Here is a 23,525-nt window from a genome sequence, read left to right on the forward strand (position 1 = left end):
TCGGGGGGGGGGGGTGAATCATGAGAAGAAAAATAAATTATGCAAAGAATTTGACGACTGGCCTTGTTGATTGCTGCCTTTTAATTGGATGATTTAGTCCAGCGGATATTGTCACACATTTTTAAGCCGCGACGTTGTGCTTTTTTTTTGAAACTTTGGGCTTTAAAAAGTTCATTTTGGGAGGGGGGGGAAAGTCCCCATGACTTGAATGAGGCCTAACGAAGCTTTCCGCCATTTCTCAGAAGCCCCGCCCCGCCCCGTCTCGTGGCGCCTCTTTTTCCGCAGCTGCGCGCGAACCGGCGTCGGGCGCCCCGCCAAGAGAAGGCGGAGCTCCGCGCCGGGACGACGCGGCGCGGACCTCGGCCTCGGAGCGGCAGGGCGACCAGGACGAGATGGTGTTCTTCAACCTGCGGAGGGCCAGGAAGATCAGGCCCAGCAGGAGCAGCAGCAGGCCCAGCAAGAGCCAGGCGTACACGCCCCACGTCGCCGCCCCCGAGATTACGTTCCGTGGGACGGGCCCGGACATCCTCGGCTGCGATGCCACGCGAGTGCGTGAACAGACAGAGAGAGAGAGAGGGAAACGTTGAGGAAAAGTCCGCACATCCCTGCCCGCAGGTCAGTACCCCACCTAAGCGATCCCGCCTCTAGGAGCCAGTCATTTTGCATTAGGTGGACTCTCAGTCGGCTGGCCAATCGTCCTACTGCTTTTTCTGACTGTGTCGCCGGTGCACTTCCAATTCATGGCAACGTCAGACGTGCCCCGGTGGCGTCGCCCACGCGTGGTGCGCCACTGCGTCTGCCGGCGACTGGCGATCGGGCTTTTTGTCGCCCGGCAACCCGTCTGGCGGGTCGCCGAGGGACGCCCAAAAGGCAACCCCGCGCACGGGCTTTTAGTATTCCCAAATAAGGCAACGCGGCAAATGGAGAAATAGCCTTGTGAAGAACCTTATTACACGGAATTTTCACGAATGATCCACGGCCTGCTAAATCCAGCGACTGTGTCCAGGCGTACCTACGAGAATGTCTTTAGCCATCGCTTGAAAATCATTTGAGGGAAGAAAAAAAACATACATCTGTTGCGACGGCTGTCGTGACGTGGATACAAAAAGCGTGAATTGTCCTCGACCGTGATGTGAAAAATCACAGATCTCTCTGGGAATATTTGGGAAAGGTACGAAGGTCCCGTCCCCTCATATGGCCATATCCTCGCCGCAATATCCACCGGCTCTAGTTTGGAGCAAGAATGTGCCAAACATTCCGTGGATCTTTAGCCGTGAATAATGGCAAATGGAGACGGTGGATGCGTGACCCAATGTCATGACATTTGGACAACCCCCCCCCCCCCCCCCCCCACCCCCCACCCCACCCCCAGGCAAAGCAAGCACGCATGCATTGTGTCGCCTCAAATATCTCACCGTTTCACCAGTCTTCCTCTTTGGACACCAAGAAGAGAAGTCGAGCCAGCCGCAGCGGGAAGTTGTGGCGCAACACCGACCCAGCGTCCCACTTCAATCCGCTTGTGTTGCGAGTGGCGGGTGGATGAGTCCTCTGGGCTCGCGCCTTTTCTCTCTCTCTCGCTCTCTCTCTCTCACTCACTCACTCACTCTCTCACTCACGCCCTCTGTCTCTCTCTCTCTCACTCCCTCTGTCTCTCTCTCTATCTGTCTCTGTCTGTCTGTTTCTCGCTCAGCTTTCACAGACCTTCCTTCCTAAACCGGGCCGGGCGAGGGAGACGCCAAGCTTCTCCCGGACGGTGGCTTCGTTTGGCTGGATATACATGAGTGGCGGGCAAACTTCGGCCAATGGATCAATGTACCGCAGTGGCCAAGGAACGCCGTTGGCAAAAAGCAGCGCGCTTTGACTTGACTTTAATAAGACCACTTCAATTGGTAGGAGAAAGTTGAAGAAAGACGCGTGATGAAACATCTCGACGGCGGTCACGTCACCGTGCCGTGTCTCCGTCCATGGCTGCCGGGCTGCCGGACTGCCCCTCCTCCCCTCGCTCCACACCCAGGTAAACACGTGCGTCCGTCGAGCCTGTTCTTCAGGTCTTCATTCTAACCGCGTGAGTCAGTCGCTCAAAAGTGAAATAAAGGTGCTCGTATTCTGATCCCTCCATCTTCACGTCCCGTCTTGGTTTCAGGGAACGCCCGTGTGCCACCTTTGGACTCCAAAAGGCCCGAAATCGCACGCACCCGTGGCGACAGGTCAGGTCAGGGAAGAGCGTCGGTGTTTGTGACGGTGAAGCTGCGGGTGTCGCCCACCCTCTTGGCCCACGGCTACCATGGAGCTACCCACGCCACCGAGGTGAGTCCATTCATTTGGCCTTGGTTATACTTGCGCTCGTGTCGTCCGGGTGGAATGGCGTGTGGCGTGTGGCGTCCCTCCCGTCTTCTCTCATTTCAAGAGCCAATGTGTGAGATTCCAAATCATCCGCCGACACTCGTCACGCGGGTTAAACCGGGAGAGAATAGCAAAAGCCGAGTCACGCGCGGGCCGGGGCTCCTATCCGCCGGCCGGCAAACATTGCGCTCCAGACCAAAACGTGCCCAAGATGGCGTCCGCTTCTGCCCTTTGTCCAGCGCGCGGCAGCCGGCGGAGGTGCTGCTCATCGAGGACCGTTACGGGATGGCCTACGGCTGCCTGAGCCGCGGTCTGTCGCTGGAGGAGAGCGGCGACGTGGCCCGGGCCGTCGATTGCTACGGGCTGGCCCGTCAACTCCTGGCGCAGGGCTCGGGCGTGCCCGCCGACGGCCCCCGTCACCGGGGGCCGCAGTGGGAGCGAGCCCGAGAGCTGCAGCGGAGGATGCGGCGCGCCCTGGCCGCCGTCGACGCCCACCTGGCCGCCCCGCGAGCCGATGGCGGGAGGCTGCTGCTGGCGGACCTGGTCCCCGCCGCGGGACAAGCGCCGGCGCCGTTGCCGCCGCTCCCGGCGAGGACGGCCCCGGCCGCCGTCGACGCCCCGCGAATGCCCCCGGAGGAACCGATCTCCACCCTGCGCCTCGCCGCCCCGTCGGTGGAACCGACTCCCCACGTGGGGCAACTGCCGCCGCTCCCGGCGAGGAAGGCGCCGCCCCCCGCCGCCGCCGCGTCCCAGCCCCCCGTCTACTCGCCCCGGCCCGCCGAGGGCCACCTCAGCCTGACCGGCGGGCCGCAAGAGTGGGGCGCGGCAGAAAGGGGGAGTGAGCTGATCTCCATCCCCTGGGGCGTGCAGATGTTCTTCGTGGCCCCCGGCGGCCAAGTCAGCGCCCTGTCGGAGCCCGGCTACCTCCGCGTGGTCAAATTTCCTAGCCAGACGCCTGATGGAAAGGGGCCCGTCTTCCTGGACGTGAGTCGCCTCCGGCTAAATCCTTCATCTCCATTTCCTTCCCCCTCCCCCCCAAAAAACCCGCAAAAACAACCAAAGACTCTCTTTGATCCAGGTGTGCGGCTGGCTCCACCCACTCACCGAGAACACGGCAGTGCTGCTGGCCAACTCCGGGGTCTACATGCTGCCGGACACGCTGGCGCCCACGCCCGACGCCTTTATCGGCGTGGTGCTGTCCTCGCGGTTGCCCGCCGCCGACCGCGACGCCTTCCGGGACCTGCTGAAGCAACTGGCCGACTTCCGAGTGCAGGCGAGTACCTACGGCGGGTTTTTAGCCGTCGGTCGTTCGGTCGCTGGGGTGAATCCCCAATCTATGGCATCCGACAGAGTTCCGACACCCCCGAAGTGGTCGACTTGACCGAGACGGTCCACCTCGGTCCTGGGGCGGGGGACGGAGCGCTTCTTCCCACTTGGAGCGAGAAGATGGGCCAGGGAATCGTGACAGGTGAGATTTGCGTTCGCTCGTCCATCTCGACGCAGCGGTGGACTGGCGCGGGGACCGCTCCGCCCGAAAGGGGTCATCGCCCGAGCATCCACTGTTTTTTTTTTTCTTCCAGGGGCGGCGCGGATGGGCCACGGGGTGGCCAGGGGGGCGGAGGCCACCAGTCGGGCCATTCAGAAGGGGGCCGGCAAGATCCGGGAGCGCCTCACGCCCGAGGAGACTCCCTCCGAGGTCAGCCCGCGGGTCACCAAAGGCCTGGAGGTGGCCAAGGACGCCACGGGGAGCGCCTTGCGCGTCAGCCAGTACCTGGGTGGGTGGGCGAGCGCCTTGGGGCGGGGGACGGGACGCCACGCCATCTCCTTCCGCCTCATCCGTGGTCTCGCTCCACAGTGGACGCGGTGAGCGCCATGGCCGAGCAGCTGACGGAGAAGGTGGCCCATCGGGTGAAAAAACACGGCGCCAAGATGGTCCCGGAGTCCATGAAGAGCAAAGACGGGGAAGTGTCCAATCTGCAGGGAGTGAAATTTGTGGCCTCCAACAGCCTGCTAGGTGACGATCGAATTGGCGCCGGCGCGTCCCGACGCGACGGCAATGGCAATAACAATGGCAATGGCGTCGTGGCCGCGCACGTCAGGTTTCACCGCCGTGTGGAGCAGCCTGGAAGCGGGAGCCAAACTCATCGGCAGGAGCGTGACGACCCAAACGGTCGACACCGTCGCCTACAAGTGAGTCCGTCCGCCCCTGCAAACTTGGCCTTCCCGTTGGACGACTGGGGGAAAGCCTCTTAACAATTCCCGTTATTAAATTTGGGTTTCCTTCCCGCTCGGGAGGTACGGCGACGACGCGGGCCGGGCCACCGACACCGCTCTCGGTTCCGTGACCAACGTGGGAGTGACGGCGTACAATGTGGACAAGCTGGGCATCAAGGCCATCCTGAAGGCCACTGGCATGGAGATGGCCAAAGGTGTCATAAAGAGCTCCAAGGGTCCACCGGCGGAGGCGATGGCGGCGGCGGCGGCCGACAAGGGCGACCACGGGACCCCGGCGGGGGCGCGGGCCGCCGGAGAGGAAGTGCCGAGAGACGAGGGGAAAAAGAAGATATCCTAGATAAGATGGGATAAGATTGCTTGGGTGTCGGACATTATAGTTTTGTCTTTATACCTAACGCATCTTTTTGCTACAAACTATAGTTTAAATCTCATCTCATTTTCTGAACCACTTTATCCTCACTAGGGTCCTGGGGGGTGCTGGAGCCTATCCCAGCTGACTTTGGCCCAGAGGCGGGGGACAGCCTGAATTGGTGGCCAGCCAATCGCAGTATAGTTAGTATAAATCAGTCAATTGGAAATCATGTTTGGTGAAAAGAATGTTTACAGTCGCTAACCTCGCTGGGAGTCCATCGAAACAGTTTCAGTCAGGGGCGTCAAACATACGGGAGGTTCGATCAGGCCTGCAGGATCATTTGAAAGGGAAAAAATACATCATAGAAATGGAATTAGGTACGTCATTTTTGGAATTAAATGCAATTCAAGAATTATCCGTGAGGTGATCAATAAAAAAATGTGTATTTAGTGTGTGAGCATGCTCTTTCGCCCCCTGATGATGTCACCAGGGCTGGACACGCAGCCATGTGTGGGACTTTGTGGTCAAGCTTTCAATCTCATTATGCTTGTAGTATGTCCATAACGACGTTCAATGCATTTGAAAATGCACGAGAGGAGAACGGCGCAGCGACGGGGCACCACGACACAGGTCGGATGACCCAAGAAACCACACAAAGCGTCGATGTCTATGGCTTGCCCAAAACAAGGTGACGTGCTGGCAAAGCACACTTTCAAGAGCGGGGGTGTGGTGTGGGAGCCAGCCAATTACACGCAGGTGGAGACGCTGACGTGAATTAGGAGGCAAGACTGGCGGACAAAATAAAAGCGGATAGAAAGCAGCAACCCGAATGGAGCCACGCCGCCGTCAGACTGTCAAATATTACGTGAAGCATTCAAAATGACTGGAGCCATTTCTTCCTTCCCTTGGATGAACATTTTGGCCTTTTTAAAAGCCACGTTGATTAATATATTGACATGTTTCCACAATTCTAATCGAGCCGCTTCCATCCAAAGCGACTTTTAGGATCACGGAGAACTTTTGACGAAACACGTTCCGTCACATTGGAGGAAGGCTTTTGGTCCATTTTCATTCCAATGGCTTAATAAATCATCCTTTTTTGGGGTTGACACTTTACTCCATTATCATTGCATTCATCAACAATACAATAGAACAAGAGAAATAGTGTCAACATCATGGAGAAGCTATGCGAACGTGACGTTTTTTGGGCTTGGGACCTTCCAGTTGGGCCACCAGTCACGCAAGAAAAAGAAGCTGCTCGGCAACATGGAGCTCAAGTATACGAGGTTTTGTGGACACCAAATGCCCACCTGTCATCAATCCTTCCTTTTCCCAAACATTGCTCTTTCTTGTACGTTTCTTTCTTCATTGGCAAGCCAAAGCACGCACGCTTGCCAGTGGAAGCCATGATGGGGCTCAACACTGCCTCCTGCTGTTACTGTTGTGACAATCAAGCTGAGCTGGCGTGTGTGCGAGTGGCAAAAGTTCCAATAATCGCCATCTCCCCCTTTTTTTCTTTCAATCCATCGAAACAAGTTGATAATTGTGCCAATTTCGTGTAGGCACAGCGAGGCAGCCATGTTGAACTCATTGGCCGCCATGGACGGCGCTAGACGTCCAGTCCATTTTGACTAGAAGTGGCGAAGGACGCATAACCTTCATTCGCCCCTCCCAGTCCAAATGTCACTGGGAGATGAGCGCCAATTGGCCAATCCTGCCAATGTTAAACGAACCAGTTGTTGTTGTTGCTGCTTTTGATAACATCCAGGACGAGTCCAGAATGATGTTAAATGACAGGAGATCTGCCATTCTGGTGTGAAGCTGTCATTTCAGGGTCAAGTTTGTCCTTTCCGGGTTCTTCAAAGACAGACGGATTCCTTGAAGGCGACCCCACCGTTTGATTGGTTTGCACAGCGGGTATGTTGTCAATTGGGCTATAGGTTGGTAAGAATATACTGTGTATATATATGACAATTGTCCACTCTGTCGACCTTTTTTTTCAGTGGGTGGCCGGTGCCTTTATTTTCTCCGCTTTCGCCGACTCGCTCCAGCAGCATCCTCCTCCTCCTCCTCCTCCTCCTCCTCCTCCATAGCAGGTGTCCTGCCCTCGGGCCGAGGTGCGCCCCTAGCGACACGTAGACGAGCACAAGACGGCAGCCAAGGGGAGACGTCCTCCGCGCCCGTTTCCTCCACTGGAGCTGCTGATTGGTTGCTAGGGGCGCGGCCTGTACCATCTCGCGGCGGGCCGGGTGCCGCTGCCGCCGTGCTGTCAGCGGGAGAAGAGGAGACGAGACATACATACACACACACACACACACACATACACGCACACGCACACACACACACACACGGACGGACGGATGAAAACAAGCCGAGGAGACCGCAAAAAAACAGGCTGAATGTTTCGCCATTTGACCCAGTGAGCCCTCACGTCGACGAAAAGGGTACGTACGTTTTGCCTTTTATATACCATGGCCGCTGCTTGGTGGCTCCCGTTTGCCCGCCGCCGTCCACAAAGGCAGAGGCGGCCGCTGTTTTGATGGGAGATGTGACGACCGCCGCGGCTAGCTCGGTGGCTAACAATGTAGCTAGTAAGGAGGCAGGGGTGTGTGTGTGCCTGTGCCTGTGTGCGTGTGCGCGCGTGTGTGCTGGGTTATGGCCACAGTGGGTTATATTGGAAAAGGGGGAAAACAACTAAAAGGTCACTTTCTGACCAAAAAAAGACAGCTACACGGCGAGTAAGGCCGGCCTGCTATGAGAGGAAGGAATATGCTAATCGCTTAAGTGATGCTGGTGACCGTGGCAATATGGCAATTAGCATTGCTAATTGCTAATAGGACCACAAATGACTTGAAAATAATAGAAGGCTTAGGGCCAGAAAGGTCTAGGGCGTGGGGTGGATCGGTGGTAAATAAATAATGACGTGAGACTGGACTTTACAGTGTTGTGTGGGAAGCGCAGTGATGTATTTATTTATTTGTTTATTTGTCGGGAGGGGGTTGTCGTTGATAACATCGTCAATAACTCTAACAGTAGATGAAAACACAATAGTATTGAGAGGTTGTTTTTGTGTCCAGAACTTCTAATCGATAGCAATCAGACCCCATTTTGGAGACAATGGCATCGCTAAAACCAATGTTTATCATGGGATATGATAAGAATTTATATCTTTGAAGGAACCCATTGGAAATAGTCAATATGACTCATGGCCGTGCTGAAAATGGCTTGCATATGCCTAAATTCGACTTAGCTACATCAATCCAATTTCAAGGGAAATTGTCTTGGGGAGCTGCATTTCAAATGAATTTGTACTCCTCTCACAATTACTATCATCGATCAAGTTTCTAAAGGACCGTCAAATGTACTTTTACCACAAAAGGGGCCTACTTTCTGAGCCTTTGTTAGCCCGGCTGATCGCCGTCAATGGCAGCCAGCGCCTTCAATTCCGCCTGCTCTCGGTCCCTGCAGTCATGAGCATTGAGTGGTAGTCATCTATTTTTGTCCCCCACCTCCCCCACGCGACATCCCACCCACCAGCTGTTTGCCACAGCCCGTCCGCATCCATGACCCACTTAAGTCCATTGTTCCGTCCTTCCGACAGTTTGGATCGCCCTTACCATTTGAACCCCAACAAATGAGCTCTGAATGAAAAGGTGCCACCCTCCCTTTTCCAATGGATTGGACGTCTGCGAGCCATCGCCTCATGAAATAGCCACGTGATGGGCCGTCCGTCACTGTTCGTTTTAGGGTCGTCTAGTCAATCGGTAGCGACCCCGTTCAAAAGCTGGAGCCATTTTGCCTTGAACCTTCCCTTTTAGCTCTTTGGATTTCCTCTGTCGGCTGAATTTCGCCATTGCATCTGGCACTTGTGTCAACATCGTGCCCCTTCCAAGTCCCCGTGTTAGCATCGTTTTAGCCATTTGGCAATCTGTTCCCACTCCCGGTTGCCCCCTCGGCCTCTGTCGTCGACAATAGCAAACCAGATGACCAGAATGGACTCAAGGGGGCACCATTGGAGCTTACTTGCGTAGTAGTGGTGAAAAGGATCCACCCACCGCGTGGCTGGCAACTTGGCGGTGACTGACTGGCCAAGAGGTTCTGATGACCAACGGAGGTTGGGTCGCAAGCACTTTTTGTCAAGCGCTCACCAGAAACCGTCTGTGACGGTTGAGCAAGAGCGTCTGTGGTCTGGCCTGACTCCATGGCTCAAATTGGAGCTCATTTGAGCTTCACGGGAGCATTATGTCATTCAAATGTGACAACAGTTGCCTCCCTCCCCCCAAAAAATAAAGAAATAAAATAAAACCAAAAGAAACAACTGGCCACGGCGCCACCACCACGGTGGTGGCGCCGTGGCCTTCTTGCGGAATCCACCGAAACCTTCAGAAGATGTTGCATTTGCGTGTTAGCTTCTCACAAAACATCAGACTTTCCTGAGTTTGCAGTCACGCTGACCAAATGGAATCAAGCTGAGCAACGAGAGCGCCGTCGCCATCGACGATCAAAGCCAATCAGCCTGTCGATGGAATACCATGGCCTCCGTGACTTTAATTGTTGTCGCTCAGATGGCCACGCCTTTGTTTATCTGCCACTTCTTGCCTAACGAGGCGCATCGGTCGTCTAGTTTGACGACCATCGCCGCGGGCCTGCGGCGCTGGATGAATTCACACGCAACCTTCCCGAGAATCTTTTCTCTCCGACGCTTGGCCTCTCAAAGGGCGGAAACGTGAAGAGACTTGTTTTGAAGCACGGGTCCTCTCGGGTGTGACAATCCACCAGGGCCATGTCGCTCGCTACAAGGGTAGCACCGGCAGTGAAAGGGAGGGACCCCCCCTGGGGCAAAGTTTTTTTCTTCTTGTTTCTGTATAGAAACGGAAGCAGATACTTTTTCTCTTCATAGAAAACAGGCCCTCCGCCAGCCAACTCTTTACTCGTCGCCTCTAAATGGGGGACGCGGCGAAGGGACGAGCGCCGTGTCGGAGGGAGACTCATTTATTCCTTAACAGCCGCCGATCTGGCGCACGGGACCTGGCGTCGAGGGCCTTTCCTGTTTGTGTTTGGCTCCTCCGTCCCGCCCTCTCGTCCAAGGGCGTGTCGGCTGGCGGTAACCCAACACCGTTGACACGTTGACGTTACGGTAACTGGCTGAACAGCCTCGACCGGTGAGCCGCAGGAAGACCAAGGCTCGCCCGCTCGCCCGCTCGCCCGTCTGGATCCAGCCGGACGCTCGCGCCGGCCACGGCTAGCAGCTCCTGCCGCCAGATGAGCCGAGACGTAGCGAACGGGTGTGGCGCCTGAGAATCGCGGAGTGTGGGAAAATCCCCCGAAAGAGGGGTAAAAAAAAGAGCCATAGAGAAAGAAGAAAGGAAGGAAGGAAGGGTTTAAAGACGCTTAGAGGAGATCCACCCAATGGCGCCACGCTCCCCGTACGCGATCCCTCCCTCTTTCGCCACCTGAGGGCGGAGGAAGTGCCACTGCTCCTCAGACCGTTCAAAGCGACCGCCCGCCCCGAGCTGTGAGCCAAGCCAATACGCTGCGCTTTGGAAACGCTGGAGTGACTCCAGTGGCAAGACAAAGAAATGGATATTTCATCTATCAAGACTGCCAAATGGCACTCGGAGTTGGCCTTCGAGACATTCTGAGCGGCGTTCCCGCGGAAGGCGGCTCCCCGGCTTCGGTCAGCCGGTTCCCGAGAAAGAGACTCTCGCTCGCCAACCATGTCCCCGGAGGACTGGGGCAGCGTCGGCGGCCCGGAGGCCCGGAGCCAAATGGCCGAATCCGGCGGCGGCGGCGGCCCGGAGGCCCGGAGCCAAATAGCCCGCTACGGCGACGGCCTCTCGCTCACGAGCCGGAAGCCCAGCCCGGACGGGCGGCGCCAGCCGGACGACGGGAGCGGCGGCCAGGACGGGGTCGTCATGGAACGCATGGCCTCGTTGCCGCTGCCCCCGCACATGTACGATCCCGTCGACTTTAACGGCAGATTTTCCAAGTTCCGCTCCAGGTCCAAGAGACGGACGCGGCTCGTCGTAGGTAGGTGACGGCGTGCGTGCCTCTGCCCTTTCCGGCTTTAATCTCGGCCCGAGGTGACGAGCCGGCCGGGCTTTAGTCGGAGCCACGTGAGGAATGCCCTCGTGGTTTAGATGACTCGTCCGCTTGTCAATTCCATTCAAACTAAACCGCTTGCTCGCTTTTACGCTCGCTTAAATCATCCTAGCTAACTCGGGCCAATGAGTCGCTCCTCGGATTCGTCCGGAACCAGAGGAGAGCCACCCTTTGCGGGCTTTGGACCCAACGGTCTTTGGCTCCGTCCGTATTGGAAGGAGTCCGTCGTCCGTGGCTTGATTTGCCCAATCGTCTTTCCCATGGAAATCTCCCGCATTTGGAACTGTTTCTTGCCGTCTGTGCGCCCGCCGACTCTGGCTGAGGAGAAAGGGCGGTAGAAGTCATACTTGGTACTTCGGTAAAAACAGCTGACTAAGACGGTGGAAAGAATTAACTTGGGAGCTCTATTCTCCAGGCCTCTCTCTATCTCCCCTTTTCACTCCCTCCCTCCCTCCCTCCCTCCAGCGGGCCTCTAAGAGGATTGGTCGCTCTCATCTCCCGATGACATCTGCGTACGGCCGTCCCGAGAGAGGGAGCGAAACGGAAAGGGGAAGGGGATGGCTGTTGTTTATCCGCTAAGGTAGCGACGGCCAGTGTGCGCTTGTCCATCCGTCGCCAAGGCCCGCTCCTCCGTGGGCAAGGCCCGCCCCTCCGTCCCGTCGCCAAGGCCCGCTCCTTTGCCCGGCGACGCGGCCATGGCGACCGGCCCGCAGGATTCCGGCTTCTTCGACATCGGCCTCAGGTCTTTGCTCAAATCCTTCGGCGGCTGTGAGTAAAACGGCGCCTATCCACGAGCTTACCGACGGCGGGGTGATGAGGGAGGGCCAAACTGAGCTGAGCTGAGCTGAGCTGAGCTGAGCTGAGCTGAGGATACAACCCAAACCCGTGCAAGTCCTGGCTTGGCTTGGCTCGGCTCAGCTCGGCTCTCAATTCCGGAGCACCTCAAACTCTTTTCCCCTCTCCACTTATTTGGACCAGTTTGGAAACTAAACTGGAAACCAAGCCACTCACAAAGAGCAAATTTAACAAGCAAATCACAGTTTGCTCTTTGGATAGACATACACGGGGTGTTTTTGTTTGCACTATTGAATATTGGGTAGCCGGAAAAGTTGAAACACGCTTAACTCAGCGTCTGCCGTCATTACCGCGACTTTTGATCTCCTCCACCTTGGTTTGAAGATTGCCCCCATAACTTGATTTTGCACGTCTATATTTGCATGTGTGCACTTGTGTGGGTTAAGGGGGGGGTCAGTGGGAGTGGTGCACTAATAATAGATGCTACCCCCCCTCTTCCCCCAGTGCTTCTCTTAGAGCGCTGTTGAAATTCTTCTGGTCAATCTCCACAAGGGGACTCGGGACATCACTCGCTCGCTCGCTCGCTCGGGGGACGCTTTGGGAATTCCCGACGACAATGTGTCTGCGGACGACTTTGCGGGGCAGGAGCGCAAATTCCCAAGCGGATACGGCCGCTCGGGGCCGACGCCCAAGCCCGGCGGCGGCGGGCCCCTAGGGCCGCGCGGCCCATCGGCTCATCTGGGATCCGGCTTGGCGTATCGAGCCGGGAGATCGTTTGAGCGTTCCCGCCGGTCGACGGGAGGACTTTGGCCTCGGCGGGGTTAAATGCGCCCGTCGCCGGACGCTCCCCGTTTGCTTTTCCTTCCCCGCGAGATGACGGAGTTTCTCGCCCGGAGCTTTGCTTAGCCACGCCGGACCAAAAGTCCTTTCCCATTCACCCGGCGGGAGCCACGGTCCAGGATGAGGGCGGCGCGCTACGGGCCGTAGGCTCCGCCTCCCGTCTCAGGCTCCCCCTTTTGGCCACTTTTCTTTCTTGGATCGTCTCCGATAAGCACCTGCGCCATGGAAGTTCCGGCCAGGTGGAGCAGGTCCAGCGTCATTAGCTTCATCAAGGGCCTCGGTAAGCCCTCGGAGCGGGGAGGGAGGGAGGGAGGGAGGGGTACCCGAGGGTATCGTGTGAACGCGTGTGAGCGCGTGCGAGCGCGTGGCCCCGCTGGCGTGAGTGATCGTGTTTCTTGAAAACGGGGGTGGGGGGGGCAACCCGTTTAGCAAATAGTCTTCCATCAACTCCACACATGCTCCTTCACCCCGCGAAGGGCATTCCTTGAACGGCCCCCGACGTCCGATCGTCGCGGAGATGAATGCGCGACCCAGCCCACGATCGGTCTTTCCCGATTCTCCTCCCTTTTGGAGCGAATCCCGGAGGTCCATCGTCCGTCTCAGAACGCCGGCTAACTTTGCGCTAACGTCCTCTCTTTGCCTTTCGCCAGCCTCTCCGGCGGGACTGAAGACGCCCGTCCCGCCCGCGCCGGGAAGTTGGGCCGAAAGGAAAGGTCCGCTCATCATGGCGCCCGTCAACGTGGACCCGGAAAGCAAGCCGGGAGAGTTTGTCCTCAAGAGCCTCTTTGCCAACTTCACGCTGCTGTCCGAGCGCAAGATCCGCATCATCATGGCGGAGGCGCTGGTGAGTCCCTTTTTTCCCCCCCGATCGACCCAGAAGTTTTTTACGGGCGGGGTGCAGATGGATCTTCTTTAAAGTTGGAGTCGGACTCGTCCGCTGCCGGTCCGGTCTAGACTCTAGACCAGGGGTGGGGAACCTTTTTGACGTAGAGAGCCTTAAACAATTCCTATTTTCAATTGTTACTCATTGAGAGCCATACTCGTAATTGAAAAGAAAACATCGATGAAAATGTGTACATTTTTGAGTCATTTCACCGCTTTAAAAGTCTTTGCATTCTTTTGACAACACTGTTACGCTGTTGCTCATCAATGAGGATCCATGTGAGTATGCATGAAAAAAAATCGGATTCAAGTGGCGCTAGAGGTAGTGTCAACGCCACAGTGGCCACGTGACGCTTCCTATTGGCGCGTTTGGGACTCGGCTCTTTCACCAGCCATTTCCACATTTTAAATGGCAGTTTGCCGGAGATTCACATGCACCCATCAAAAAATAGCCACGTGGCTCGTGAGCCACAGGTTCCCTACCCCTGCTCTAGACGGACTGCACTTTGAAAAAGCCTTTGATTGTCCTTGTCTGTCTTAATAATCGGACAGCATAGAGCCGCAGCGTCAGTGCGCGCCGCCATCTTGCAAAAATCGTATGATTTTATGGTTGTTGTCTTATGGTTGTTGTCTTTTTAATCTTCTAGGAGAAGCCGCTGAACAAGTCCCTGCAGAGAGGAGAGGATCCCCAGTTCGATCAGGTCTGGGAAAGCGTGGGGGACGGCGCGGGAGACGGCGTGGGCCACGGCGTGGGGGCGCGGCCAATCACGCCACTCCCTCTCCCGTCTGCGTTTGCAGCTGATCAGCAGCATGAGCTCTCTGGCCGAGTACTGCCTGCCGTCCATTCTCAGGACGCTGTTCGACTGGTACAAGCGTCAGAACGGCCTGGAGGACGAGTCGCACGAGTATCGGCCGCGGGCCAACACCAAGAGCAAAAAGTCAGGCCAACCTTACCGCCGTTTCCTGCGTACAAATGATCCGTGTTCATGTCAGAGAACCTTTCCAGACAGAAATAATTGAATTTCACTGAAAAGATGAATTGGACCCTTTGAGTGCAACTCGCAATTTCCAATGATGTCAAATATTTGAGCACTTTTTCTGAAGTCATTGTAGGCCCATTGTATGGGCACAATATTGATTAGGGTGGCATTCATTTGACCCACCGCTGCAACGTGACTTGTCGTCCTGCCAGTCCTCCCCGTGTGAATGCTTCTTGTTTTCTCTGCCTGTCAGCGATGAGCAACAGAAGGACTACTTGCTGGAGCGGAGGGATCTGGCCATCGACTTCATCTTCTCCCTGGTCCTTATCGAAGTCCTGAAACAGGCGAGTGTCGTCCCCGTCCGCCCTCGGACCAATGGCATTCTGGGCCGGCCATTCCTTCCAACCCCGACCCACCCACCCTCTGCTTTAGATCCCCCTGCATCCCCTGCTGGACGGACTGGTCCAAGAGGTGATCAACTTGGCGTTCAAGCACTTCAAATACAAGGAAGGGTGAGGGAGCGTGCAAAGCCGTGCCGTTGGTTGTCCATTTTGCCCTGGGTCACGCATGGACGGATAGGGGAGGGGGCCATCATCCACCACGCTCGCTCATCCAGACTCCGGCGCAGGTATCTGGGCCCCAACACCGGCAACATGCACATCGTGGCCGACCTCTACGCCGAAGTGGTGGGAGTGGTGGCTCAGTCCAGGTACTTACTTCCTCTCCTCACCCGCCTGCTCATTTTCCCAGGCACATTTTCTGTTGTTGTTGTTGTTGTTTTTGTCTTTTACTCTGGCGACGGCCGCACCATTGGCGGGGGCGCCCGCGCGATCCCCTTTCCACGGCCTCCCGGCCACCTCCGCCCATCCTCCGCGTGCCTTTCTAAATTTAGCGCGGTGTCGACACACATCTACTCCCCCCGTGTTGTCCGTCGCAAAGTCAAACGGGGACGAAGAATTCCCAATGTGGCGCAGAACGTATTGCACGTTTTGTATTTTGGCCAGGGCAAAAGCGACCGGTGTCCGCCCGGCGCCACAGATGGCGATTGGCGTGCGATCCGTCGCGCCAGGACGTGTCGCGCGCCTCGCCTCGCCTCAACGCGCTCGTACCCAAAGAAAAACGGCCGGGGACTTTTGCCTTGTTCAGATTCCCGGCCGTGAGGAAAAAGTTCATCTCGGAGCTGAAGGAACTGCGTCAGAAGGAGCAGAGCCCCTCCGTCCTGCAGTCCACCATCAGCCTCATCATGGGCCTCAAGTTCTTCCGCATCAAAATGTACCCCGTGGAGGATTTCGAAGCCTCTTTCCAGTTCATGCAGGTAACCATCGGGGACCTCAATTTGCTAGAGTTTGACTTGGATTCATTTCATAAAGGGACAGTACATCTTCATCAACATATGCATATTCCTGTGAATGAACATACATATATATATATATATATATATACATAAATCTCTCCTCTGCTCTGGCACCGTGTCTTTAGGAGTGCGCTCAATATTTCCTGGAGGTGAAGGACAAGGACGTGAAACACTCGCTGGCCGGGCTCTTTGTGGAGATCCTGGTGCCCGTCGCTGCCGTGAGTGAGCCCATGAGCGCCGCCGCTTGGTCGGGGGGGAGAAAAACAGAGGAACAAAAGGCTGTTCTTCCTCCAGACGGTGAAGAACGAGGTGAACGTCCCGTGCCTGCGCAACTTTGTGGAGAGCTTGTACGACACCACGCTGGACCTGTCCTCCAGGAAGAAGCACTCCCTGGTGAGGTCATTAGCGCCAATTTGTCCAAGGGGCTTATCTCTTGGTGGGCAGGAAGCAGGGGGGGGGGGGGGGGGGGGGGGGTTGGGTCAGTAGGAGTCGTAGGAGGAGGGCCGTCTAATTACTGCTTGACGCAGACGTCATCCGCTTGAAGCGTGTCCTTTCCTAGCTTTTAAAAGCCTACTATCCAGTGTGACTCCGACAAGGCGAAATAACCCTTAGCTAGCTAGCTAGCGTCAGGCCACCCTGCGACGCCCACCGATGACGTCGCCCGCCACCGATGGCGAGAGACGCCGTGTAAACCGGTTGTATCTCGCTTCCAGGCTCTCTATCCTCTGGTGACGTGTCTTCTGTGCGTGAGCCAAAAGCAGTTGTTCCTCAGCCGCTGGCACGTTTTCCTCAACAACTGCCTGTCCAACCTCAAGGTCAGAAAAACAACAACAAGAACAGCAACAGCCGTCCATATTTGCCTCTTGGTCTTATTGTGGAATTGTGCTCTGATTCAGAATAAGGACCCCAAGATGGCCCGCGTGGCTTTGGAGTCACTTTACCGCCTGCTCTGGGTTTACATGATCCGAATCAAGTGCGAGAGCAACACCGCGACCCAGAGGTAAGCGACCGCGCCACTGTCGGTTTGCGCTCCGTGGCTTTACGTGGTTCTTCTGTCATGGCAATGGGCGGGGCCACGGGCGGGGTCACGGGGGGACCCACCCACGGCCAGAACCACTAGCAGAGCCTTCCTCCTATATCTGGAGGCCTCCGTCAAGCTTCTGTGTATACTAGGATAGGGACACCTGGAGGCCGATTGGCGGTAATGCTACGGCACGTGGAACGGAAAAACTTAGCAACCGAGGTTCAGGTCCAAGACTTTTTCTGGACCTATTGAAATCGTTGGCCATCAAAGCGCAGACTTTTGACCATTTTGACCCATTAAAAGTGCCTTTGTTGAATGATATTTCACCCATTTTATTCTACGCAGATGTGTATGATGACAATTAGGGAAAAAAGGAATAGCATCCCATAAGACTAGGCTTTCATTCCAAACAATTCCACAAAATGTAGCTTTTCATAAAGAGCAAAGCTTTCCACAATACTAGTGTCCCACAAGTGCAATCAGTGGATTGGCGTCAGCTGCTTCTTGCAGCACAACCCCCGCTGGTTCAAGTTTGTCAGTCAGCTCAGTTTCAGTTGGTCGCTGCTGGATGTCTTGAGCCAAAAGCTCCCCCCTCCCCACCCAAAGCGACTCAACCCCCGTTAATTCAACTTTGTTACCTAGGTATGTGCCGGATGGCTTTGCAAAGCCACCCCTGCCTGGTATAAACTGTCAAGAGCCAGTTCAAGACTTTTTTGGACCTATTTTGAACGTGGGCCATCAAAGTGCAAACTTTTGACAATTTTGACCCATTTTAGAGCTCCCTGATGAATGATATTTCACCCATTTCGTTATACACAGCTGTTTATGATGACAATTAAGGTTTTTGATTTGATATAAAGGCATAGCATCCCATAAGACTAGGCTTTCATTCCAAACGATTCCACAAAATGTAGCTTTTCATAAAGAGCAAAGCTTCCCACAATACTAGTGTCCCACAAGTGCAATCAGTGGATTGGCGTCAGGTGCTTCTTGTTTGGTCCCAACCCCCGTTGCTTCAAGTTTGTCAGTCAGCTCTGTTGGTCGCTGCTGGATGGCTAGAGCGAAAAAAGCTGCTCCCTCCCCACCCACAGCGACTCAACCCCCGTTGATTCAACTTTGTTACCTAGGTATGTGCCTTTGTCACCTTTGCAAAGCCACCACTGCCTGGTATAAACTGTCAAGAGCCAGTTCAAGACTTTTTTGGACCTATCTGAATACGGGATGAATAAAGTTATCCAATCCAATTTCGAACGTGGTCCATCAAAGTGCAAACTTTTGACCATTTTGACCCATTTTAGAGCGCCCTGATGAATGATATTTCACCCATTTCGTTATACACGGCTGTTTATGATGACAATTAAGGTTTTTGATTTGATATAAAGGCATAGCATCCCATAAGACTAGGCTTTCATTTCAAACGATTCCACAAAATGTAGCTTTTCATAAAGAGCAAAGCTTTCCACAATACTAGTGTCCTGCGAGTGCAATCAGTGGATTGGCGTCAGGTGCTTTTTGTTTGGTCCCAACCCCCGCTGGTTCAACTTTGTCAGTCAGCTCGGTTGGGGCTGTATGACTTAAAGGAAAAGCTGCTCCCTCCCCACCCACAGCGACTCAACCCCCCGTTAATTCAACTTTTTCACCTAGGTATGTGCCTTTGTCACCTTTGCAAAGCCACCCCTGCCTGGTATGAACTGTCAAGAGCCAGTTCAAGACTTTTTTGGACCTATCTGAATACGGGATGAATAAAGTTATCCAATCCAATTTCGAACGTGGGCCATCAAAGTGCAAACTTTTGACCATTTTGACCCATTTTAGAGCGCCCCGATGAATGATATTTCACCCATTTCGTTATACACAGCTGTTTATGATGACAATTAAGGTTTTTGATTTGATATAAAGGCGTCGCATCCCACAAGACTAGACTTTCATTTTAAAGGATTCCACAAAATGTAGCTTTTCATAAAGAGCAAGCTTTCCTCAATACTAGTGTCCCACAAGTGCAATCAGTGGATTGGCGTCAGGTGCTTCTTGTTTGGTCCCAACCCCCGTTGCTTCAAGTTTGTCAGTCAGCTCGGCCGGTCGGTCGCTGCTGGATGGCTAGAGCAAAAAGCTGCCGCTAGCCACAGTGGCCCAACCCCCATCTATTCAACTTTGTCACCTAAATTTGTTTATGTTATGAAATGAGCGTGTTGCCGTGCATAAAGCAAGCCCCCCCCCCCAAGAAATACAACACTTTTTTTCCAATCCAATATCCTGTTTTTGATGTTTTTTCAGAGGGTTGGAAGCAATTCATTTGTTTTTAGTTGATTTCAATGGGAAACGTTCGCTCGAGTTACGAGAAGATCGACATAGGAGCTCAGTCCCGGAACCAATGAAGCTGGTATCTCCAGGTACCCCTGTATTTTGAAGGCTTCTCACGGTCTGTCCATTCCCCGCAGCCGCCTGACGTCCATCACCTCCACTCTCTTCCCCAAGGGGAGTCGCAGCGTGGTCCCCCGAGACATGCCGCTCAATATCTTTGTCAAGATTATCCAGTTCATCGCGCAGGTGTGTGCGTGGGCGTGCGTGGGCGTGCCCGGCGGCGGGCAGCCGACCGAAACGTAACGTCTGCTTGTGCTCAGGAGCGGCTGGACTTTGCCATGAAGGAGATCATTTTTGACCTCCTGAGCGTGGGGAAGCCCGCCAAAGCCTTCAGTCTCAACCCGGAGGTAGGCGCTATTTCTTTCTTTTTTTTTTAACGGGCGGATGCTCCTTCTTCTCGGAAGAAGAAGAAGAAGATCCGTTCTTCGCGCCTCAGAGATGGGCAAAGACCGAGGGACCACCATGCCCCCGTCTCGTTTCAGAGGATGAACATCGGCCTGCGAGCCTTCCTGGTCATCGCCGACGCCCTGCAGCAGAAGGACGGCGAGCCGCCCATGCCCAACACGGGCGCCACCTTGCCCTCGGGCAACTCCCTGAAGAAGAAGAAGACCTACCTGAGCAAGACCCTGACCGAGGAGGAGGCCAAGCTCATCGGCATGTCATCGTACTACACGCAGGTGCGCAAGGCCCTGGACAGCGTCCTCCGGCACCTGGACAAGGAAGTGGGCCGCTGCATGATGCTGACCAGCGCGCACATGCTCAACAAAGAGCCGGAGGACATGATCACGTAGGCGGGGGTGGGCGGCGGCGGGCGCGGTGGCGGGGGCATCGCATTGGCGCTAAGCTAAGCCAAACTAAGCTTAGCGCTGGTGTCGGAACTAAGCTAAGCTTGGCTTGGCCACGCTTCTCTCACGTAGGGGGGAAAGGAAGCCAAAGATCGACCTGTTCCGGACGTGCGTGGCCGCCATCCCCCGCATCCTCCCCGACGGAATGTCCAAACCCGAACTCATCGACCTCCTCTCGAGGTGAGTCCGCGTGGAGGCCCGGCCGCGACGCTCCGGCCGCGACGCTCCGGCCCTGGCTCATTCCTCCTCCTCCATCTCCAGACTCACGGTGCACATGGACGACGAGCTGCGTCTCATTTCCCAGAATTCCCTCCAGAGCCTCTTGCTGGATTTCCCTGACTGGAGGGAAGACGTGCTCTTCGGTTACGTGCACTTCCTGTTGCGCGAGGTCCAGGACGGCCAGCAGGGTCTTCAGGACGCCTCGGTGAAGCTCCTGCTGCAGCTGCTCACTCAGTGGAGGCTGGCCTCGCAGCTCCAGGGGAAAACACGTGGCGGCGCGGAGGTCGGTGACGCCGGTAGCCCACCTCCCGCTACTCAACCCCCCGCTACCCTCGCTCCCCCCGCTCCCGCCCCTTCTCACGGCCGTAAACCATGGATGGAAATGCGGCTTTTGATTTTCTTCTCGTCAGGCCAGCCCCAGAACGTCCGAGCGAAGCCCGCACTGCTCCGTGCTCCACGCCGTCGAAGGCCTGGCTCTGCTTCTCCTCTGCTCGTGTCAGATCAGCACCAGGAAGCTGGCGGTGGGCGTCCTCCGAGAGATCCGATGCCTCTTCGCCGCTCTGGGACACGCCGAGGTAGGCCCCGCTCCTCCCGGGCTCCCGCCGTCCGGTCCGAGGCAGCCCAATCTAAAAGCCGAGCCGGTCTTTTTTTGTGTGCGTTAGGATGACGACAAACCCATGATCGAAGTCATGGACCAACTGAGTCCGGCGGTGATGGACAGCTTCGTCCACGTGGCCGTTTCCGATTCGGTGGGTGAAGCGTCGGAGCCGGCGTCCCCGCGGGTGACGCGCGATGTGCCGCGGCCGGCGTCCCCGCCGCCCCCGCCGCCACCTCTCATCCGGGCGTGGCGGCACGCTTTGCTTTTATCTTGTCCCCGCAGTCCACTTTGCCCGCGAGCCACCACGTGGACCTGCAGTGGCTGGTGGAGTGGACGGCGCGGCTGGTGAGCAGCTCCTACGACGTGAAGAGCCCCAGCCACGTGTGGATCTTCGCCCAGTGCCTGAAGGACCCCTGGGTGCTGTGCCTCCACATCTTCCTGCGCCAGGAGCACCTGCCCAAGCACTGCCCCGTGGCCCTGGGCTACGCCTGGCCTTACGCCTTCACACGGGTGCAGCTGCTGCTGCCGCTGGTCGACCCCAAGTACGTGGACGGGCGGCGGGAAGAGCGGGGGGGGGACGCCGACCCCGTCCTTCTTCTGGCGGCGGGTGCCATCGCCTGGCGCTTCTTCTCACGGCGGACGCGGACGCTCACCTTGTCCCCGTTCCTTGCAGCAGCCCGGTGAACGCCAAAAAGACCAGCACGGCCAGCTCCGGTGACAACTCCATGTCTCTGTGGCGGAATTACCTCATCCTGTGCCTGGGGGTCGCCAAGCCCAGCATCATGTCGCCCGGGCACCTCCGAGCGTCCACCCCCGAGATCGTGGCCACTACGCCCGACGGCAGCGTCACCTACGACAACAAGGCGCGTCCTTTGCCCCGTGGGCCCCCTTTATCCAGTTGACATTCTTATCTCCTTTGTCCTATCCGTGGCGGCCAATACAGGTGATAGGCACGCCGTCGGTGGCCTGGCTTCTGAAGCAGCTGGTTCCGCTGATGAGAGCCGAGAGCCTGGAGATCACCGAGTCGCTGGTGTTGGGCTTGGGCTGCACCAACGCGCTGGTCTTCAGGTGCGGCCGCCCCTTCTTTTTTTTTTACGGAGGGGGGGCAGGCTCCTTTCGGGTTGTCATTTCTCCTCCTTTCCAGGGAGCTGATGGAAGAGCTCCACCCGCTCATGAAGGAGGCTCTGGAACGTCGACCAGAGGTAGATGATCCGGTGGCTGTCGGGAGAAGGTGACTCCATGCTTACCCGCTCTCTTCTTTTTTTTTTTTTTTTTTTAACTCCACCCCCAAGAACAAGAAGCGACGAGAGAGGAGGGATCTTCTCCGACTTCAGCTGCTGAGGATCTTTGAACTGTTGGCCAACGCTGGCGTCATCAGCGACAGGTGCGATAGAAAAGGACTTTGGGAAGTGGGCGCTTTCAGCTCCATCCGCCGCCATCCGTTTGCCGTGTCTTTGCGGGCTTTTACGGCCCACCCACCGGCCCACACCACTTTCTTTGCTTTGGTGGGCAGCACCAACGGGGCGCTGGAGCGCGACTCGCTGGCGCTGGGGGCTCTCTTCCTGGAGTACGTGGACCTGACGCGGATGCTCCTGGAGGCGGAGAACGAGAAGGAGCTGGAGGTGCTGAAAGACATCCGAGCGCACTTCAGCGGTACGGTGGCCAACCTCGTCCAGTGCGTGCCTGGTGAGTGGCGAGTGGCGAGCGGCCAGCGGCTAGCGGCCAGCCGGTCTGGGAATCAATGTGTCGACTCTCACTCACTCTCTCTCTCTCTCTCACTCTCTCTCCCTCCCTCCATTTAGTCCACCAGCGTCGCCTCCTCTTCCCCCAGCAGTCTCTGCGCCACCACCTCTTCATCCTCTTCAGCCAATGGGCCGGGCCCTTCAGCGTCATGTTCACGCCCCTGGATCGCTACAGCGACCGCAACCATCGGATCACTCGCTACCAGTACTGCGCCCTCAAGGTGGGCTCGCCGCCTTCCTCGCCACCCCCCTCGCCTCACCTCGGCTGACCTATGACCTAAAAAAAAATGGCGCGCTTAGGCCATGTCCGCCGTCCTGTGCTGCGGTCCGGTGTTTGACAACGTGGGCCTGTCCGCCGACGGCTACCTCTACAAATGGTTGGACAACATCCTGGCCTGCCACGACAAGCGGGTGGGTAGGCGGCGCGGGCCCCTTCCCATCGGAGGAGGAGGAGCTTAAGGCCAGCCGGCGAGCCACTGCGCTGCCGCGGCAGGTTCACCGTCTGGGCTGCGAGGTGGTGATTCTGCTTTTGGAGCTCAACCCGGACCAGAGCAACTTGTTCAGCTGGGCCGTGGACCGCTGCTTCACGGGCTCCTGCCAGCTGGCGTCCGGCTGCTTCAAAGCCATCGCCACCGTGTGCGGCAACAGGTACGGGGAAGAAGTCAAGGTGTCGCGAAGGGCGGCCTTTTGTGTGCTTTTTTTAATTTGGGGGGGGGGGGGGTGGCTAGGAACTACCCGTGCGACCTGGTGACGCTGCTCAACCTGGTGCTGTTCAAGGCCTCGGACACCAGCCGGGAAATCTACGAGATCTCCATGCAGCTGATGCAGGTGGGTGCCCGCCTGCGCCTATCGG

General features: G+C 56.4%; 3 protein-coding genes across 13 annotated transcripts in view; 2 read left to right on the forward strand and 1 right to left on the reverse strand.

Annotated features, from left to right (window-relative positions):
• Positions 1-41: 41 nt before the first annotated feature.
• sertm1 (serine rich and transmembrane domain containing 1) lies at positions 42-1,969 on the reverse strand. The gene is made up of 2 exons (XM_077592923.1): positions 1,416-1,969; positions 42-532 (listed from the first exon to the last, which is right to left on the reverse strand). The coding sequence occupies exon 2, from the start codon at positions 524-526 to the stop codon at positions 239-241; it is 288 nt and encodes a 95-aa protein (XP_077449049.1). The 5' UTR covers positions 527-532; positions 1,416-1,969; the 3' UTR covers positions 42-238.
• LOC144068401 (spartin-like) lies at positions 1,376-5,380 on the forward strand. Of its 2 annotated transcripts, XM_077592922.1 has the most exons (9): positions 1,376-2,014; positions 2,144-2,307; positions 2,583-3,327; positions 3,422-3,616; positions 3,694-3,811; positions 3,924-4,118; positions 4,199-4,357; positions 4,443-4,533; positions 4,639-5,380. In XM_077592922.1, the coding sequence occupies exons 2-9, from the start codon at positions 2,285-2,287 to the stop codon at positions 4,913-4,915; spliced, it is 1,803 nt and encodes a 600-aa protein (XP_077449048.1). In that variant the 5' UTR covers positions 1,376-2,014; positions 2,144-2,284; the 3' UTR covers positions 4,916-5,380. The 2 variants fall into 2 exon arrangements, with proteins under 2 accessions (XP_077449048.1, XP_077449047.1); XM_077592921.1 differs by lacking the exon at positions 1,376-2,014 and having other exon boundaries at positions 2,044-2,307.
• Positions 5,381-7,106: 1,726 nt separating this feature from the next.
• Positions 7,107-23,525, forward strand: part of fryb (furry homolog b (Drosophila)) — a 28,258-nt gene continuing 11,839 nt past the window's right edge. For 2 of the 10 annotated variants that reach the window (XM_077592614.1, XM_077592613.1), the window contains exons 1-28: positions 10,012-10,960; positions 13,318-13,511; positions 14,197-14,250; positions 14,348-14,487; positions 14,783-14,873; positions 14,962-15,041; positions 15,158-15,238; positions 15,676-15,844; positions 16,009-16,101; positions 16,178-16,276; positions 16,597-16,883; positions 19,346-19,454; positions 19,529-19,615; positions 19,751-20,055; positions 20,186-20,293; positions 20,375-20,615; positions 20,743-20,907; positions 20,995-21,081; positions 21,213-21,472; positions 21,604-21,793; positions 21,874-21,998; positions 22,075-22,132; positions 22,223-22,314; positions 22,444-22,616; positions 22,733-22,893; positions 22,973-23,083; positions 23,166-23,320; positions 23,401-23,500. In XM_077592614.1, the coding sequence (XP_077448740.1) occupies positions 10,648-10,960; positions 13,318-13,511; positions 14,197-14,250; positions 14,348-14,487; positions 14,783-14,873; positions 14,962-15,041; positions 15,158-15,238; positions 15,676-15,844; positions 16,009-16,101; positions 16,178-16,276; positions 16,597-16,883; positions 19,346-19,454; positions 19,529-19,615; positions 19,751-20,055; positions 20,186-20,293; positions 20,375-20,615; positions 20,743-20,907; positions 20,995-21,081; positions 21,213-21,472; positions 21,604-21,793; positions 21,874-21,998; positions 22,075-22,132; positions 22,223-22,314; positions 22,444-22,616; positions 22,733-22,893; positions 22,973-23,083; positions 23,166-23,320; positions 23,401-23,500 (4,128 nt within the window). In that variant the 5' untranslated portion in view covers positions 10,012-10,647. Of the gene's footprint in view, positions 7,375-10,011; positions 10,961-11,511; positions 11,801-13,317; positions 13,512-14,196; positions 14,251-14,347; positions 14,488-14,782; positions 14,874-14,961; positions 15,042-15,157; positions 15,239-15,675; positions 15,845-16,008; positions 16,102-16,177; positions 16,277-16,596; positions 16,884-19,345; positions 19,455-19,528; positions 19,616-19,750; positions 20,056-20,185; positions 20,294-20,374; positions 20,616-20,742; positions 20,908-20,994; positions 21,082-21,212; positions 21,473-21,603; positions 21,794-21,873; positions 21,999-22,074; positions 22,133-22,222; positions 22,315-22,443; positions 22,617-22,732; positions 22,894-22,972; positions 23,084-23,165; positions 23,321-23,400; positions 23,501-23,525 lie in introns of those variants that run through there. The other 8 variants (XM_077592621.1, XM_077592619.1, XM_077592616.1 and 5 more) reach the window with 8 other exon arrangements.

Source organism: Stigmatopora argus, chromosome 22 (assembly GCF_051989625.1).
Source record: "Stigmatopora argus isolate UIUO_Sarg chromosome 22, RoL_Sarg_1.0, whole genome shotgun sequence".
Classification (NCBI taxonomy): Eukaryota; Metazoa; Chordata; class Actinopteri; order Syngnathiformes; family Syngnathidae; genus Stigmatopora; species Stigmatopora argus.